This window comes from Heptranchias perlo, chromosome 10 (assembly GCF_035084215.1).
Source record: "Heptranchias perlo isolate sHepPer1 chromosome 10, sHepPer1.hap1, whole genome shotgun sequence".
NCBI classification, from domain to species: Eukaryota; Metazoa; Chordata; class Chondrichthyes; order Hexanchiformes; family Hexanchidae; genus Heptranchias; species Heptranchias perlo.
The window spans coordinates 69,844,708-69,862,296 of record NC_090334.1 but is presented as its reverse complement, the minus strand read 5'-3'; the positions used below and the strand labels follow the sequence as shown (position 1 = coordinate 69,862,296).

At 43.2% G+C, this 17,589-nt stretch overlaps 1 protein-coding gene across 2 annotated transcripts in view; it reads left to right on the top strand.

The window, feature by feature from the left end:
- The first annotated feature begins 1,260 nt into the window (after positions 1–1,260).
- ccdc85ca (coiled-coil domain containing 85C, a) overlaps positions 1,261–17,589 on the top strand; it is a 190,186-nt gene continuing 173,857 nt past the window's right edge. For both annotated transcript variants that reach the window (XM_067991977.1, XM_067991976.1), the window contains exon 1: positions 1,261–2,896. In XM_067991977.1, coding sequence (XP_067848078.1) covers positions 2,179–2,896 — 718 coding nt within the window. In that variant the 5' untranslated portion in view covers positions 1,261–2,178. The remainder of the gene's footprint in view (positions 2,897–17,589) is intronic.

The window sequence follows — 17,589 nt, the reverse complement described above, 5'->3', positions numbered from 1 at the left end:
ATCTCCCCCCTGATTCTTTTGCCAATTATCTGAAATGTAAATAGTTTCACCACAATCCACAAAGCTGCCCCGATGTCATAATTCTGATTTTAACTAATGAATGGATTTTTTTCCCCATTGCTTTACACGGTACCTGGTATTTCACTATTAAATCATTTACCCATAAATCTTACCTGGAGAAAACCAATGTTATAGCAAACCAGATAGTTTAATGACTGGGGAATAAGCAACCAAACCAACTTCAATTGAAGTTTGAAATTCAAAAGTGTAGAGGATCGACAGGAAAACTTGTGCCTTGAATGGATTATAACCCTTTCCCCGAGCGGCAGCGAAATTAATTCCAATTTGGACACAACCCGGAGGGTGAATAGACAAATTGAAAGGATCCTGACAGACAGCAACACAAAATTAAATAAATATTCCTAGCTAACAGCGCAAAACATGAAGGCGCCCAGACCTCTACCCTTAAACAGAATGAAGCAAGTCCAGTAAACCTCAACTGCAAAATTGCACAGCAGTATTTTCTTAAAGAAACAGGTGCATCTGAATCTCATGGGGTCCAATTTCAGACTGAGTCACATTTAGAACATTATTCGCACCATTTCCTTTCATGTGACCACAGAATAGTCTGACCACAGGAAAAGGAATCACTAATTAACAGGCATACCGATTAAAAGAAAAAAAGGGAGAGAGCAATAATTTAAGTGACCTCCCCCCCACATGGAGTTTCAGCCTCTCCCGAGGACAAGCAATCGCAGCAATGATGAATGAACTCAGGAATCCCGCACTTTGTGACCTCGGCTTTGGAATTTACATGAAAGGGGAAACGGTTATCGCAAATTACTCTTGATTTGTAGATTTTGGTAAATAAAAGTGTTTTGTTTTAAATTACTGAAATTTCATTCAGAAGTGTCATAGAAGGAGGCCATTCGGCCACCGGTTCTTTTGAAAGTCCCACTCCCCTGCTCTTTCCACACAGCCTTGCTTTTCAAAACACATATCCAATTCCCTTCTGAAAGTTGCTATTGAACCTGCTTCCACCACCCTCTCAGGCAGTGGTGTGTTTTACACCAACCACATAACTGAACAGACAGAATAAGCTGTCTGTTTGCAGGTAACTGGGGTTGTGAAATGGTTAATAAGGCTGTGGGAGTAAGTGATAGAATTTAGTGTAAGCTCCCACCACACGTGATAAAACGCAGTCTGGGTAGAGAGCGGAGAGGGAGTCCAGCCTAGCACGGTGTGTGTGTGAGAGAGTGAGTGAGTCCGCCGCTCCAGACAAAACCTCTGTCTACTTGCTTTTAATTCTTGTTTGCCTTCACTTTGATTGGGTCCGCGGGCAAAGTCTTTCGAGCAACTTGCACCATCATTGGGCGACAGCAGCAAATTCTCCCCTGGGGAGGGGTGGAGTGGGGGAAGAGAAGAGAGAGCGAAGCCAAAGTTCTTTGTTACGAGTATCGATTTCAAGGAACCAGTTGCACTTTGCTTTGTCGGTGCATTTTTTGAACCCGCCATCCTGCGGGGAGTGGAGAAGGAGTGACTGACTGGGTGGGGGTGTGTGTGTATGTTGGGGAGGGGAGAGGGTATTTGGTGCAGCTGGAGAGTTGTGTTGTGTGGGGCAGATCAGAGGGAAGCCCCCCCCCCCTCTGTGTTGGTCCAGGCACAAGGTGGATCGGATCCCGTCCATGTTCTGCAGGATTTCCCTTCGCTTCGCTCCCGAGAGGAATGCGCTCCTCGCCTTTAAAATTTACAAACAAGGTTGACATCACCGTGTCAAATTTTTTTTTTTAGCAAGCAAAGCAGACCGGAAATCTTAGCATTACCGCCGGCGAGGAAGCCTCTTTAAACGCCACCGTTTGAGGCTGGGATTGAGACGGAGAATTATGGCGATTTATTGAAGTGTTTTCCTCCTCCTCTTCTTTTTTTTGTTACCAATTTGGATCAGTTTTCCAGACGCCGGGAGACTTTTCCAAGACACCTCGCACCGAGTTGGTGAACTCTGAAAGCCACTGACCGGCCGCCAAACCCAACCGAACGGAGGTCCTTCCAAGGCAACTCTTTGGTCAACATGAGTTGGATCCGTTCCAAAATACTGAGATAAATCTGGGTTTGTAATACTTTCAAATATATTAAGAGAGAGATTTTTTTTTAAAAAAAAACAATTTAAAAAAAAAGGACATGGCTAAAAATTCACCGGATGGATCCAAAGAAGATCTGACCAAGGTACCGGACGAGGAGTTGATGAAATGGGGCAAAGCCGACTTGGTGAGGAGACTCCGCAAGACGGAGGGCGAGAGGATGAGCCTGATGGTGGAGCACGGTAACCTGATGAAGGACGTGAACCGCAGGCTCCAGCTTCACCTCCACGAGATCAGGGGTCTGAAGGAGATCAACCAGCGGCTGCAGGACGACAACCACGAGCTGAGGGAACTCTGCTGCTTCCTGGACGACGACCGGCAGAAGGGAAAGAAGCTGTCCAGAGAGTGGCAGAGGTTCGGCCGCTACACGGGCAGCGTCATGTGGAAGGAGGTTGGCATGTACCAGCAGAAGCTGAGGGAACTGGAGGCCAAGCAAGACGCGCTGGTCAAGGAGAACCTGGAGCTGAAGGAGATAGCCGTGATGTTGGACGAGGAGCGGAATGACGCCGGGAGCAGGAGCTCCATAGACAGTCAGACCAGCCTCACAAATTTAAACGGGGGGACGGGGACCAGGGACGTGGGAGATGGCAGTAGCACCTCCAGCACCGGCAGCGCCGGCAGCCCTGACCACCACCACCACCATCACCATCACCACCAGCACCACAACAAAACCGTGGACAAGGGGGCACCCATCAAAAGATCCACGGACGACCTTTCAGGACCCTCTCACCATCGGAGCATTCCCAACGGGCTGAACGGTGAGTACTGTACTTTCCTTTTGCTTAACATATTGGGATTTGTTTGCTCAGGGTGGTCTGTATTGCCAGGAGATTTGGACCCCCCCCCAACCCCTTCCATATAAAAACGGTAGAAAACACTCAAAAGCTGCGACCAAAAAGCAATGCTTAAACTTGGGGTTAGTAATAGTACCAGAACATGGAATATCGAAGATGGATTGCCTGGTGACATGAAAAGCTGAAACCTTCCTATTTCTGAACATCGTGACAGCATCCCACGTGTGTGGAGATGGAATTGAAGTGTACATATTAAAGTTGCCAGTTAGGTTCACACTGAGATTTCCCTGTTGGCTGTGTCCTCTTTTCCTTAACTTTATATGTTGGTGAGTTGAAACACTGTCAGAATTTGCACAAAAGAATTGAATTATCCAATAATTTGAATCTGACTATAGTCCCTATTTCTCTTTCCAAGAAGCTGTTCCCAGCTCCATGTTTAATTTCTGTATTAATACTGATTTCCTTGTAACTCTTTTTTTGATGACTTTCCAATGTCGTTTTCTGGCATGTGTCTATAAATAGACCAAGGAAAGAAATTATATTAGTGAGATTTTTCTACATAATAAACCCCTAAACTCACCTTTTTAAAAAAAAATAAAAATGCTTTTTCTTCTTTGTAATTAACTATCCGTCAGCAAAATTGCATTCCCAGTGATCACATGTCTGAAATCCATATGCTCCTATTAATTACAGAGAAAAACAAAGCATTCACCCATTTTGTGTTAAGAGGAATTTTGGGTCCAAGTTCAGTTACATCCTAGCACTCTGCATTTTGCTGCCATTTGGGCAGCTGCACAACTCATGCTGTCACTTCAGATTCTGGAAACACAAAGCAGATATTTTGGCATCTGGAATAAAACAGGAATCCAAACCACCTTTTTATTTGATGGGTTTGTCATTTCCTTTTTATGTCAAAACAGCCAAATTTTCTTTGTAAAATACAGGATTCCTAATCCACAGTGTTACTTCTCTAATGCTCACTAGATCTCTTGCGTATGCCCATGTTCCGTAATTAGTACCTAATGTAAGAGCTCTTTTTCAAGTTCAGTTTCAGAAATGGCTTTTGTGACCTAAACCCTGTAAGAATCGGGAACAATTCTGTATTTGCTTGTGTTAAGATAACAAACAATGCCTTAAGAGTAACCTGTCTTTGACTGATGACTGAATCTTCTATACCATACTATTTGTTTCAAAACTTCACTGCACAATTCAGAATGAAACATTCACACTGCTATAACATATCTATGTAAAATTCATTTTCTTTAAGGACAGCTGGAATTTAATATAATCTAGGGGTCTCATAATCTTGCACTGGGTACACTTTTGGTACCAGAATGGTTGCAAAGTTGAGTGAATTACATTCAAAATGCACACCATATCCACATTGATAAACGCAACAGACAAGTTTAGTATACTGGTTTGGTTTTGGAGATAGCTGACTGCCACAGTTTCACAATTATGGGCCCTGGACTGCACTGCTCACTGGATGCATGCAATGTTATCATATTGCATTGTGGAGTTATATGTTTCAACAGTACCAAAATAGTTGACCAAATGTGCTTCTGGAGGAAATAGAAAGGAATTAGATCTGTTGTGATTTCTAGGCACCAGAAGTAAATCTAAAAGTGTATAAGACTAAGGGCTTCCTGATAGCTTAGTGAATAAATGCATTGACTCATGTGATAATAATTGATACAAACCAGGAATGTCCCAGTTTGGATCCCTGATCTGTGCCGGTCTCAGAGGCTGGGCAATGGTGAACTACATTTGATCTCCCTGACCCTGTTGGGGGGAGAGAGAGAGAGAGAAAAAAAATTACAATAACATTTGTGAACCATTATTACTGCAGATTATTGTTCAGGCAAGTCTTGGGTTCAAATATCACTAACTATGTTTCACAATATTTTTTGTGTCCCTACTTTGAACTAGCAGCATGAATACTTAAGCTTGCTGCCAGTTGATTGTAGTGTTTGTGTTTTTTTGTAAACATGGAATTTGTCTACATTAGCAGGGAGGCCTTTTTACTTAAAATTGACTCTCTCGTCTATTGATTGATGTATTTATGTAGTAGTCGAAAGCAAGGATAAAACAACTTGATTATTTTTCATTTTCTGATGATCTGATAATTTAGATATGTAGATAATGGCAGGATTAATGGCCTTCAGCTACATTGCCATTTTATTCTTGGAACTTTTATCCGAGCAAAAAGGCTTCACTATGATCTTATCAGCCAGCGTTCCTCTAATCTATCCTGCTGATCCAAGGATTACATTGGGCATATTCAAGTAACAGTATATTGGGGAAAGAAAGATGTCTAGTTTTACAGCTATGATCCTCCACAGAAACGATGGGCCCTTTCCAAGTTCTTGAGCTAGATGTAACCTCATTGATGAGTTTGCTTCATTATCCTGTTACGATGTAGCCACTGTTTTTTGTTTGTATCCTAGTACATCTGTACAGTATTTTCTGGACTTCAAATATAATGGGGCTGTTGTACTGGTTTCAAAATAACGCTATAAACCTAACAAAACTGCTGGCATCACAACAAGACTTTGGCGGGGGTGATCTGTGGTGGATTCGTGTTGTTGACACAACAACTCAGAAGCCACCGGGTGTTGTGACTTGCATCAATGCAGCGGTTACATTTACTTACTGGGTTAATCCCACACGGTTTGACAGATAATGCACAATTAGGTGATGCTTGTATTGGCTTGGTGGCAGCAGCTGGTCATCCCAGACTGCCTCTGAATCATTGTGCACCCCCCGTGATCACTGCTGTTGGGTAGGTGTTCTCTGAACTTGAGAAGGAGGATGGAGTATGGCTGGTCGAACCTGCCAAGTAAACTGCAATGGCCCACTAACCTGAGCAGTTAGTGGGGAAATAGGCTGAGAGTTGTGTAAGTGGCTGTGGGAGATGTCTCGGAAAGACTGGAAAAAGCCGCTCCCTAATTTATGGATTTTACACCATTTAGGAATCCGCCTATACCAGTCCATCAGGCCTGGTAAAAGAGAGGAAGCATTCACGTTTTCAATCTTTGGCAGAGGGGGAAGAGGGAGGGATGAAGTGGGAGAATATGGGGGAAAGGGGGATGCAAGATGGATGAGGGAAGGATAGGGACAAGAGGGGGGAGAAACAGATCAATGGGTTTTATGTAGGTAGATTCATTTTCCTTTGGAATACCATCACATTGACTAATTAGTCACCCCAAAAAGCTGCTTGTGTACTTAGTCAATTGCACGGGTTTTAAGAAATTGAAGTTGATTAATCCTGTGCTTTGGAAAAAGTCCTGGGACTGGGAAAGTTAAAGAGGAACCAGTGACAGAAATGGCACTGCATTTTTTTCATTTCCTGTAACCGGTACATTTCACAGGTTCATATATGAACAGGAAGTGATATGTTAAATGTGTGCGTAGAAGGAATGTGGTCAGTCAAGTTTGGAGCAGGAATTCAGTTGGTGAGCAAGTGGAATGTAAAAAAAAATGTACCTATTCACCTGTTGTGTGAATCTATCAGCAACTGGTGACCTCGAAACACACCTGCAGCAGGTGTGCACCAAGTTTGCTTAACCTTTTCAACACTACGCTGGTATTTCTTGACTTGAGCAAATTATTTTTGCTATCTCAACAATATGATATGAATTAAAAGTTGTCTGTGTCTGATTTTAGTTAGATTTAGAAAGATTTGATGTGTTCTAGAACATAATATATTTTGAAATTTGAAGATGCTAAATGGTAAATTTTGGTCTTCACTGCCCTATATTTTCCACCCGAATTCCCAATATGTGGAAACCTCTGTGCCAGGCGCACTAGGAGAATTTATCGTGTAAGTTTTCAAAGAATTGACGCAGAGTGTTTTTAAATTTAAATATGGCATAATTGATGGGCAAAGACCAGTTCAGTCACCACAGTCACCAGGTCCTTCCCTCAGCTGGGCCATTACAATTGGCCTCAGGACCCAAGGGCTGAGAGCGAAGGAGGAAAACAAAACTCAACTTGGGTTCCTGTTCCTGATGTCTAGCTGGTAATCCACCATGTGCCAGTGCCTTCTGGAGGGGAAGAGAGACAATTGTGGAGGCAAGAATTTTCAAAATTATGTTTAGCATGGGCTGACTGAGACATCTGTTCTTCACTTCGTTTCAGTTACCAGACTCATTCAAAGAGTTTTTGATATATTTGGAGAGAAACAGCTCAGAACTGGCTTATGCCAATTTGCAAATAACAAAAGAGAAAATGGAGCCTTGTGAACTAGAATTATTTGATCCTCTTCCATCTGTTTGTCTCTGAAAATACAGGCACAATACATGTGCAAGTTGTTGTAACATAATAAAATCTTCCAAGGCGCTCATATAGGAAGAAGCGATGAAGCAGTAGTAGAAGAATTAGGGGAATTGACTAAGAACAGTTGAAAAGATAGTGTTTTTAGGAAGCTTTTGAAGGCAGGAAGAGAAATAGCAAGGCAGAGAGGTTTAGGGAGGGTGTTTCAGATAGTTTAAAAAAAAACTACATTTATCATGAACCTTTTACAATCGCAAGACCTCCCAAAGAGCTTCATAGTCAATGACTGCACCTCAAAAGTAATTCAATGTTATGTAGGCAAACATGGCAGTCCTTTACTTTACACCTGGTCTGAAGATGATAGTACATACATTACACTTAGCTTGATGATGGACTGGGTTTGTAAATCACTTAATTTTAATTGTATATCTTTAACCATGTGAAGCATACACTGTTGTGGTGTGGAACATTAAAGCTGATATGGTCAAGAAACGAGCCGCCTTTAATTAAATACTAGGTGTGTACCTGCCTATTCTAATTTTAATTGTGAGAATGATAACATTCATAGGCGAGTTTTCAGAGTCCTTTTTATATGTATGGGTGACATTAAGAAACAAGGTTCCACAAACAGCAAATGAATGAATGGCCAGATAACCTCTTTTTGGTAGTGTTGGTTAAGGGAAGAATATTGTCCAGAGGTAGAGTGGGCAAGAGCATAGAGGGATTTGTAAATGAGAAGAATTTTGTGCTTTGGGAGAACAGAGAGACAGTGAAGGCAGCAAGGACAGGGGCGATGGACGAGTTGGACTTAGTGTGGGACAGGAGGAGTGCAGATGAGTTGGAGTTTGTGTAGGTTGTAACCTGGAAGGCCAGTGAGTAGGTAACTAAAGCTTTAATAAAATTTCAGCATCAGTAGGGGAGAGGAAGGCACAGAGACATGCAGTGTTGCAGAAGTGGAAGCAAGTGATCTTACTGATGGATAGTAGATGGGCTTGAAGTTCAGCTCTGGGTTGAACTGGATACCAAGGTTGTGCACAGTTTGGTTTAACCTGAGTGAGGAGCCACTGAAGGGGATGGAGTTAGGAGCAACGGTATGGAGGTTTTGGCAGAGCTGGATAGAATGGCTTCAGTTTTCCCAATGTTAAATTGGAGAAAGCTCTGCCTGATCCATGACTTGGTGTCAGATGGTCAGTCTGGCAACATAAATGATCTTCCCCTGCCACTCTGGTCTTGCTACACGCTCTGCTCTAATGTGCCTGGCAGTGCTACCATTTAATCAGCAATTAGTACTCCAATGTTTTTATTTTTCAGTTTTCTCTCCTTCCTTCCTCATGGTGTGTACTGTTGTTGGATGCCGTTCCACTGGCTCCAGGCACTCTTCAGTACCATGTCCAAGTGGCCGTTGTTTATATGTGCACCAAGACACGAATATTGGCAAGCTATTAATCGCTTCTGGCCATGTACGTACATTTTCTTGGGAATAATGGTTGTATGTTGGAATTTTACAAACTGTAAGAGAACATCATACTAGCTAGGAATGAACTTTAACCAGGCATTGTTCTTAATCTACAGTGCAGCACTATGGAAACTGTAATTTAATGCTGGGGCTTTCTGAAATAACTGTAATGCAACCCTCAATTAGACTGTACTTTACACTTGGCCTGAAGATGATAGTACATACATTACACTTAGCTTGATGGTGGACTGGGTTTGTAAAATCATTTAATTTTAATTGTATATCTTTAACCATGTGAAGCATACACTGTTGTGGTATGGAACATAATAGCTGATATGGTCAAGAAAAGAGCCGCATTTAATTAAATACTAGTTGTGTACCTGCCTATTCTATTTTTAATTGTGGGAATGATAACATTCATAGGCAAGTTTTCAGAGTCCATTTATATGTGTGGTTAACATTAAGAAACTTTATGTAATGTTACTAATCTAGAAGTGACACCATGAGCCTGGCTAGTTTACTGATATTGGTGTTATCTAACGCCAGATTGGCTATTGGCGGGTTTAAACAGACTCCAATGGAAGTGTGTTACTTTCAGCTATTGGGACAGTGTAGGGAGTACACTACAGGTGAGAGCGGAAAATTGCTTATCAGTGAAATTTAAAGGGATGGGGGACAATTAAAGGGGAGTGTCATAATAGGGGCACTCTTTAGCAGCCTTTGCCAAAGCTGAAGGAGCAGAGACGACTAAGAAGAGACAGGCAAAATTGAAGGGAAAAGAAATGCAAGGTGCAGGCACGAGTCTTCAGGTCAGTGCTTGATGGCTGCTGAAGTGGAGACGGTGCTACAGGAAGTGATTGTGAGACGGGTGGCCCTCTGCGTTACTCTACAACATCATCTTCGTTGATCAGCATGCTTACAAACAGGTAGAGCCAACTTTCAAGGCCGCAGCTGTCAATATCACTGGATGCACTGGCCCTATGCTGCATGATAGCTGCATGTGTCCTTGATGCAGATGGCACAGCACTGCATCTCCTCCCTGCTGATACTGAGGTGATAGTTCCCCATGGTCATTGCCAGGTAGGCATGCCAGGTCCTGCAGAAATGTTGGTGGCATCTTGACAGTGTGATCAATCAGGCAGTGCTGGACTTTGATCACCCTAACCTGTCTTGTTGCATGTGGTGCCACTGAAGGCATGACCTACCTGGGGTGCTTCCTCAGAAGCACCCAATGTTGCGCTTAGCCAGGCATTCACATATCTTGGGAGTCTGTTGTCTCATTTATTTATATATATATATATATAATCATATATAATCGCTCATTTCTTTGTACACCAAGAGAATGGAAATTTTAGGGAGGGTGTGCTTAAAGATTTCACAAAGGTAGATTGTTTCGCTCCCCTGCTGGCTCTGGGTTTATTCAGTAATTGGCTGAGTTCTACAGACCAAGAATGCCCCAGGCTAGATTCCCAATCTGTACTAAGTAAAGTGATCACATCCACAAAGGTTGCATTACAGTTGGCTAAAGGTGGAGAAAGTTGGTTAGGGTTGCAGCCCCTGATCGCTATTCAGTGACCCCCTGCTGGAAGTATGTGCTACCCTCCCATCAAGACTCACGCTTGAAAAATAGCCACTCAGTCACGGTACTGAAGGACAACCACAGATACAGAACCATACACCAGTAAGGAATGTTCAGTGCTCTGAAATCTGCCCTGCATTGTAAATGTGCAAATCAGTAATCATCGAACTGCTTCAGTAGAAATGGGGCTACGGTATACATGTGTCTGGAGACATTTGTTAAAGATGGGCTGTACAGTGACAAATAATCTTGGTGTTTATTAGATAGGACAATCCTGATTAGTAGATATTGGGCAAGGAGACAACAGCACTGCTGGCTTGCATTTCTTGGATTCTTCAAAAGTTTGTATTTCCATAGATAATTATTTTAATTAGAAAAGAACAGTTGATTTTAGAGTAGACTCCAGCATCCGCTGCCATATATCCATATCTGTCTCCCCAGATTGTGTCCCGGTTGTTGGCTAAGTCAGTATTCCATATTGTATCTGCGCTGCACAGTTAGTTAGTCAGTTATTGTATAGATCCCTATAAAACCAGGAATTACTGAAAGATTGTTGATGTAGCATTTAGGAAGCCTGAAACCCATTAAAGGGGGAATATTTCTTTTAACACAATGGACTGTAATTGTATGGTTAAAAATCCTTTTTCATTGTACTCTAATCATCCTTTTGAGTGACCTAGTGACAGCATGTAGGTCAGCAAAGTTGAAGCCCATGGAATAAAAGGGGCAGTGGCAGCATGGATACGAAATTGGCTAAGTGACAGGATACAGAGAGTAGTGGTGAATGGTTGTTTTTCGGACTGGAGGAAGGTGTATATAGTGGTGTTCCCCAGGGGTCGGTACTAGGACCACAACTTTTCTTGATATATATTAATGACTTGGGTGTACAGGGCACAATTTCAAAATTTGCAGATGACACAAAACTTGGAAGTGTAGTGAACAGTGAGGAGGATAGTGATAGATTTCAAGAGGACATAGACAGGCTGGTGGAATGGGCGGACATGTGGCAGATGAAATTTAACACAGGGAAGTGCAAAGTGATAGATTTTGCTAGGAAGAACGAGGAGAGGCAATATAAACTAAAGGGTACAATTCTAAAAGGGGCACAGGAACAGAGAGATCCAGGGATATATGTACACAGGATCCTGGACTTTATAAACAGAGGCATAAGAGAACAAAAGTAAGGAAGTTATGATGAATCTTTTATAAAACATTGGTTCGGCCACAACTGGAGTATTGTGTCCAATTCTGGGCACTGCACTTTATTAAAGATGTGAAGGACTTAGAGAGGGTGCAGAAAAGATTTACTAGAATGGTTCCAGGGATGAAGGACTTCAGTTACGTGGATAGACTGGAGAAGCTGGGGTTGTTCTCCTTAGAGCAGAGAAGGTTGAGAGGAAATTTGATAGAGGTGCTCAAAATCATGAGGGGTCTAGACAGAGTAGATAGAGAGAAACTGTTCCCATTGGCAGAAGGGTCAAGAACCAGAAGATATAGATTTAAGGTGATTGGCAAAAGAACCAAAGGAGGCATGAGGAAAAACTTTTTTACGCAGCGAGTGGTTATGATCTGGAATGCACTGCCTGAGGGGGTGGTGGAGGCAGATTCAATCGTGACTTTCAAAAGGGAATTGGATAAGTACTTGAAGGGAAAAAATTTGCAGGGCTACGGGGAAAGGGTGGGGGACTGGGATTAACTGGATTGCTCTTGCAGCGAGCTGGCACAGGATTGACTGGCCAAATGGCGGCCTCCTGTGCTGTAACGATTCTATGAAAAGGTAACACTATTTTGCAGTTTCAAAATTGGAAATATACTTTGTTATGTAACCATGCATATTTATAACATTGATTAAGTACATTGGACAGGCTCAGAAATTACTGTTTTTTGTCTTTTCGTATCAATGTTTTGTTCTTCGTTTTGTCAAATGTTGTTTGGTTATGCTCCTGTGAAGCGCCTTGGGATGTTTTACTACGTTAAAGGCGCTATATAAATACAAGTAGTTGTTGTTAGTTGTGCAGTTCCCATTGAAACTGCAACCAGAGCCTTTAGTTATTTTGCTTGTTAATGTTGTCTTTTATGTTCAGCTGAGATTCAGTGTAAAAAAAATCAACTTGCTGTTGTTTTTTTTAATTAAATTTAGAATCGTGCTTAAATCCTGCTATGCTTCTTGCCAGCCACTGGTTTGTCACAGCCTTCATCCAAAAGATGTACATTGTGTGCAGTACACGCCCATTGGCTGCCTGTGGCAACCAAAAATGAGAATAGCAAACGTGCGGTGCTGATGTTTATTTACACCAAAGGGCTGCTGAAAACGACCGTGTGTGAGGAGACTGATAGAATGTTTGTGGAGACTAGCGACGCACCAAATCAGTGAAAGTGCTGTCAGTTGCAGAAGGTCACCAGCTGTTTAGAATGGGCCTCCCTCAAAGGGAATCAATTCTGGCCTCTTGCACATCCCTGATTTTTTTTATATATATATAATCGCTCCTCCTTTTAAGACCCTCCTTAAAACCTACCTCTTTGACCAAGCTTTTGATCACCTGTCCTAATATCTTCCTCGTGGCTCGGTGCCAAACTTAGTTTGCTAATTGCCCCTGTGAAGTGCCTGGGACATCTTACTATGTTAAAGGGGCTATATAATTGCAAGTTGTTTGTTTTTGCCTTATTTTTCTCACCAATTTTCCTCCCTCCTCACGATTCACTCCTTGCTGGGGTACAGTTCTACAAGTGCCAGGCATCCTTCAGTACCTAGCTCAAGCTTCTATTATTCACGTGTGAGCCTTGAAAGTAAGTGGTGCCATGGCTATTCAACTGCATGGGGCATCACAACCAATCTCGATCCTCACCAGTCATCCATTCGGTGTTAATGTTATATATCCCACCCATAGATGGAAGATAGATAACCCATGAACATGTTGAGTGTCAAGTTCCTGTCATTTGGCTTACAAACCATGCTCATGATGTCTAGTCTGCGTTGAGTTAGCCAACGTCAGTTACACTGCTACTTGGGCAGCCACGGTAGGTGTCAGCACTCCTGGGCCAGGGAGGGGAAAATCAGCTTGAGTCTAATTGCTACCCTTTGACCTCTGATGTAAACTGCACGTATGAGTATCAGGTGAGGCTAATGTTAAGCTCAGCCATTTTTGTCCCCCCATCACAAACTCTGTCCGCTATTGACTCCTTCCCTTCCCCTCCCTGGCCACTCACTTAGGCTGAACCATGCATTGTAAAACGATGACACCCTGAGTTTAGCTTCAAAATCTAACATCCACCCGTTACCTTGACAGCTTATTTCCACCTCTATAACGTTGCCTGCTTTAGCTACTGAAACCCTTACCTATGATTTTGTCACCTCCTAGACTAAATTTCGATAATGTTCTCTTCACTGGGGTGTCTCATCCTCCAATCCCCATGAACTCCATCTAAACCACAGTCTGCATCCTGTCCCATACTAAGTCCTGTTTACCCATCACCCCTGCCCTCACTGACCTACACTGGCTCCATGTCCCCCAATGCATTAAATGTAAACAACCTTGTCCTTGAAATCCCTTCATGGCTTCCCCTTGCCCTGTTTCTGCAACCTCCTGCAGCCTTATCTTCCCTCTAGTACCATTTCGGTCCTCCAACACTGGCTATTTGTGTGTCTCATCCTTTTGCTCAATTAGTGCAAGAGCCTTCAACTGCATTGGCTGGAAGTGTCGGCCTAAACCTCTCCACCTCTTTCTCCACCTTAAAAATAACCTTCTCAAAATCTGTCTTTTAGACAAAACTTCTATTCACCCCTTCACAGATTGGCCTCCTCTCCCTCATCTGTTCCTATTGAATTTTTTAAATCTCCTTTTACTCCCCTCCCCACCCCCCACCAAATAATTGTAAACAATTTTACAACACCAAGTTATAGTCCAGCAATTTTATTTTAAATTCACAAGCTTTCGGAGGCTTCCTCCTTCCTCAGGTGAACGATGTGGAAATGAAGTCCTCGAAATGAAATCGCATTTATAATTCACAGAACAATGCTTGGTGAGTACAGACAGTTTTTTCAACTGCCCGTTGCCAAGGCAATCAGTGTGCAGACAGACAGGTGTGTTATCTGTCTGTTATCACCAAGCATTGTTCTGTGAATTATAAATGCGACTTCATTTCGAGGACTTCATTTCCACATCGTTCACCTGAGGAAGGAGGTAGCCTCCGAAAGCTTGTGAATTTAAAATAAAATTGCTGGACTATAACTTGGTGTTGTAAAATTGTTTACAATTGTCAACCCCAGTCCATCACCGGCATCTCCACATCATGCCCACCAAATAAAGCAGCTTGGGATATTTTCTACTTTAATGGGACCTTTTTTAAAGACGACTTTTGCGTTTAAATAAGACCCTTGTCTGCCTGCAGTGAGGACCTAACGCCTCCCAAAACCCGGAAGTTAAAATACCAGCCAGCTTGGGAGTGCAGGGCGGTGCCTCTATTCTAACCTCCACACACCCCGTTCTCTTCGGCCCTCAAGTGTCAGAAGGCTATTCCTGAAAAACATTCACCTGAAATTATAATCATTTTTAATTATGCAAAGCAAAGGAAGCAGTCAATGGTAACTACTTCCTGTATTTAGGATTGGCTTAAGTTTAAATTCATTGTGTGTGATTATGAAATTCAATCTAGATGTAACACACCTTGTTGATAACCTGAGAACAGACTTATGCTGTTTATCAATAGTCACTAATATACAGTACAAGCCTGTACTAGAACTTATTTCGCCTGGAGGAGAAATCTTATAATTGAATTTGTGGAGCTGTCTATATTCCCACATGCACAGGCTGTTCATTCTGACCTGATTTGGTTTAAAGGGTATAGTGTAAATGTGCAGAGCAGATTTAGTTGCTGGGGATTATAGAATGTAGCACTGCAATAGCAGTTAAAGAGGGCCGTGTGCTGTAGGGCTGTTGATGATAGATCAAATCCAGTCAACACAGCCGATTATGGATTGGAGAGTCCAATCACAATTTCTGAATTACATGCTCTGTGTTAACCTACTCCCAGGAGAATGTGTGGGGTAGGGAGTCTGATTATGGTAACAGTCGGCACAACCTGACCGGTTACTGCTGCAATGGTATCAACTTGCTATCATCTGGTCTCACTATAGGAATGCTTACCACAACAACATGTAGCACCTTTTAGCATAATGTCCCAAGGTACATCATATTGGTGTAATCAAAGAATGAATGCCGAGCCTAAGAAGGAGAGATTACGATGGGTGCCCAAAAGCTTGGTCAAAGAAGTGAGTTTTAAGGAGGAAAGGGAGAGGCAAAGGGAATTTCAGAGCGTGGGCTCTAGGTGGCTGAAGGCATGGCCACCGAAAGGGAGGAAGGGGTACACAAGAGGCTGCAGTCAGAGCAGGTCGCAAGAAGCCGGGGGTTATCTTTGCTTTCCAGGGTATTTCTGGAGTAATGGGCTGTTTTGGTAGCTGAAAGCATGTTGCCAGTGATGGGACGAAGGGAGGAGGGACTGAGCAAGAGGCCGGAGTTCAAGGAGCACAGTTTGGGGGAGCAGATGTAGGGTTGGAGGAGGATACAGAGATAGGGAGGGGTGATGCCTTGGAGGGATTTAAACAGAAGCATGAGAAGTTTAAATTTCAGGCATTGGGGGACTGGAAGCCAATGTAGACAAGAGTGATGGATGAGCAGGACATGGTGCCAGATAGTATATGGGCAGTAGAGTTTTGGATGAGTCGAAGTTTATGGAGGGGGCTGCTAGGAAAACATTAAAAGAAAGAACTTGCATTTATATGGTGCCTTTCATGACTTCAGGATATCCCATAGTGCGTTACAGCCAATGAAGTACTTTTGAAGTGTGGCCACTGTTGTAATGTAGGGTATGCGGCAGCCAATTTGCGCACAGCAAGGTCCCACAAACAGCAATGAGATAATGGCCTGTTCATCTGCTTCAGTAATGTTGGTTGAAGGATGAATATTGGTCAGGACACCAGGGAGAACTTCCCTGCTCTTCTTCGAAATAGTGCCATGGGATCTTTTACGTCCATCTGAGAGGGCAGGTTGGGCCTTGGTTTGACGTCTTATCCGAAAGACGGCACCTCCGACAGTGATGCACTCCCTCAATACTGCACTGGAGTATTAGCCTAGATTTTGTGCTCAAGTCTCTGGAGCTGGACTTGAACCAACAACACTCTAAACTCTGAGGCGAGAGTGCTACCCACTGAGTCACGGCTGACACCATAAATTGGAGTAAGGGAGTTTGGACCTGACCAAGGCTATGGATGGCGTGTAAACCGGGTTTGCACTTACTACCCCAGAAAGGAATTGACTCCAACGGGTAACATTTATAAAAGGAGCACAGTGAAGTTAAAATGTTTTCTCTGGTAGATGATGGAAGGAATGATGGACCCAAGCTGTCCTTAACGGACTCTCACGACGGCTCCAGGCTAGTGAAAATGTTTTCCTGCACATTATCAGGGACCCCTTTGTTTTACACACTGCTTCACATTTCCAAATCGTCCCTACTCCTGACTTGCCACAGACTGCTGATGGAATGTACTGTTCCTTCACTGTGCGATAATGATCCCTCTTTCTGTGCATGTAAAGCAGTTATGGAATGCATACCCAGCAACCACTACATTCGTACTCCTGTATTATGTTGTCTGTTGTCTTCTGTCTTCTGGATCACAATGGACTTTAAATGGAGGAGTGGGGGTGGTGGTGGTGGTGGTGGTTGAGTGGAAAGAGCAATTTCGAACTGAGAAACCAGTGCGAGGAAGGGCGATGTTCAGTTTTTATGCACTGGGGATTTCTGTGACAAACTGCAGTTGCAGAAACGAAGATATCTTTCCATTGTCAGCTGCCTTTCCCCTTTTATGGCTCTGAAACCTCATTCAGAAGGACCGTGAATGCGTCTCCCTTTTATTCGCTCTGCGTATTCTCAAAGAAACGCAAACAAAGGGCACTGAAAAGAGCGTGACAGTTGTTTTGAAATCTCAGAGGCAGGAAGGGTCAGCTCGGGGGAAAGGGGTCTGCTTGTGAAATCGGCCCTTTGTCTTGGTAATTGCATTCCAGCTGATTGGGCCCTGGAGCCTCGTGTGTGAATGGTGTGAGCAGAGAATCTGTGGGCAGGCAGGGAGAGAGAGAGAGAGAGAGAGAGAGAAGGAGAGGAGGGGAAACTGAATGAGATTGAATGCTGCAAAACCCATCTGTGTGTGTTATCTCCAGTAGTAAACGCTTTCTTTATTGTCATTGGCCGTTGCGTAGCAGCTGCAACTCAGTGACTTACAAAATGCTCCAACCAGAGGCGTCCAAGTAGCAAAAGTCCTCAAACAGCGACCTATATGTACACAGTAGTGAGGGG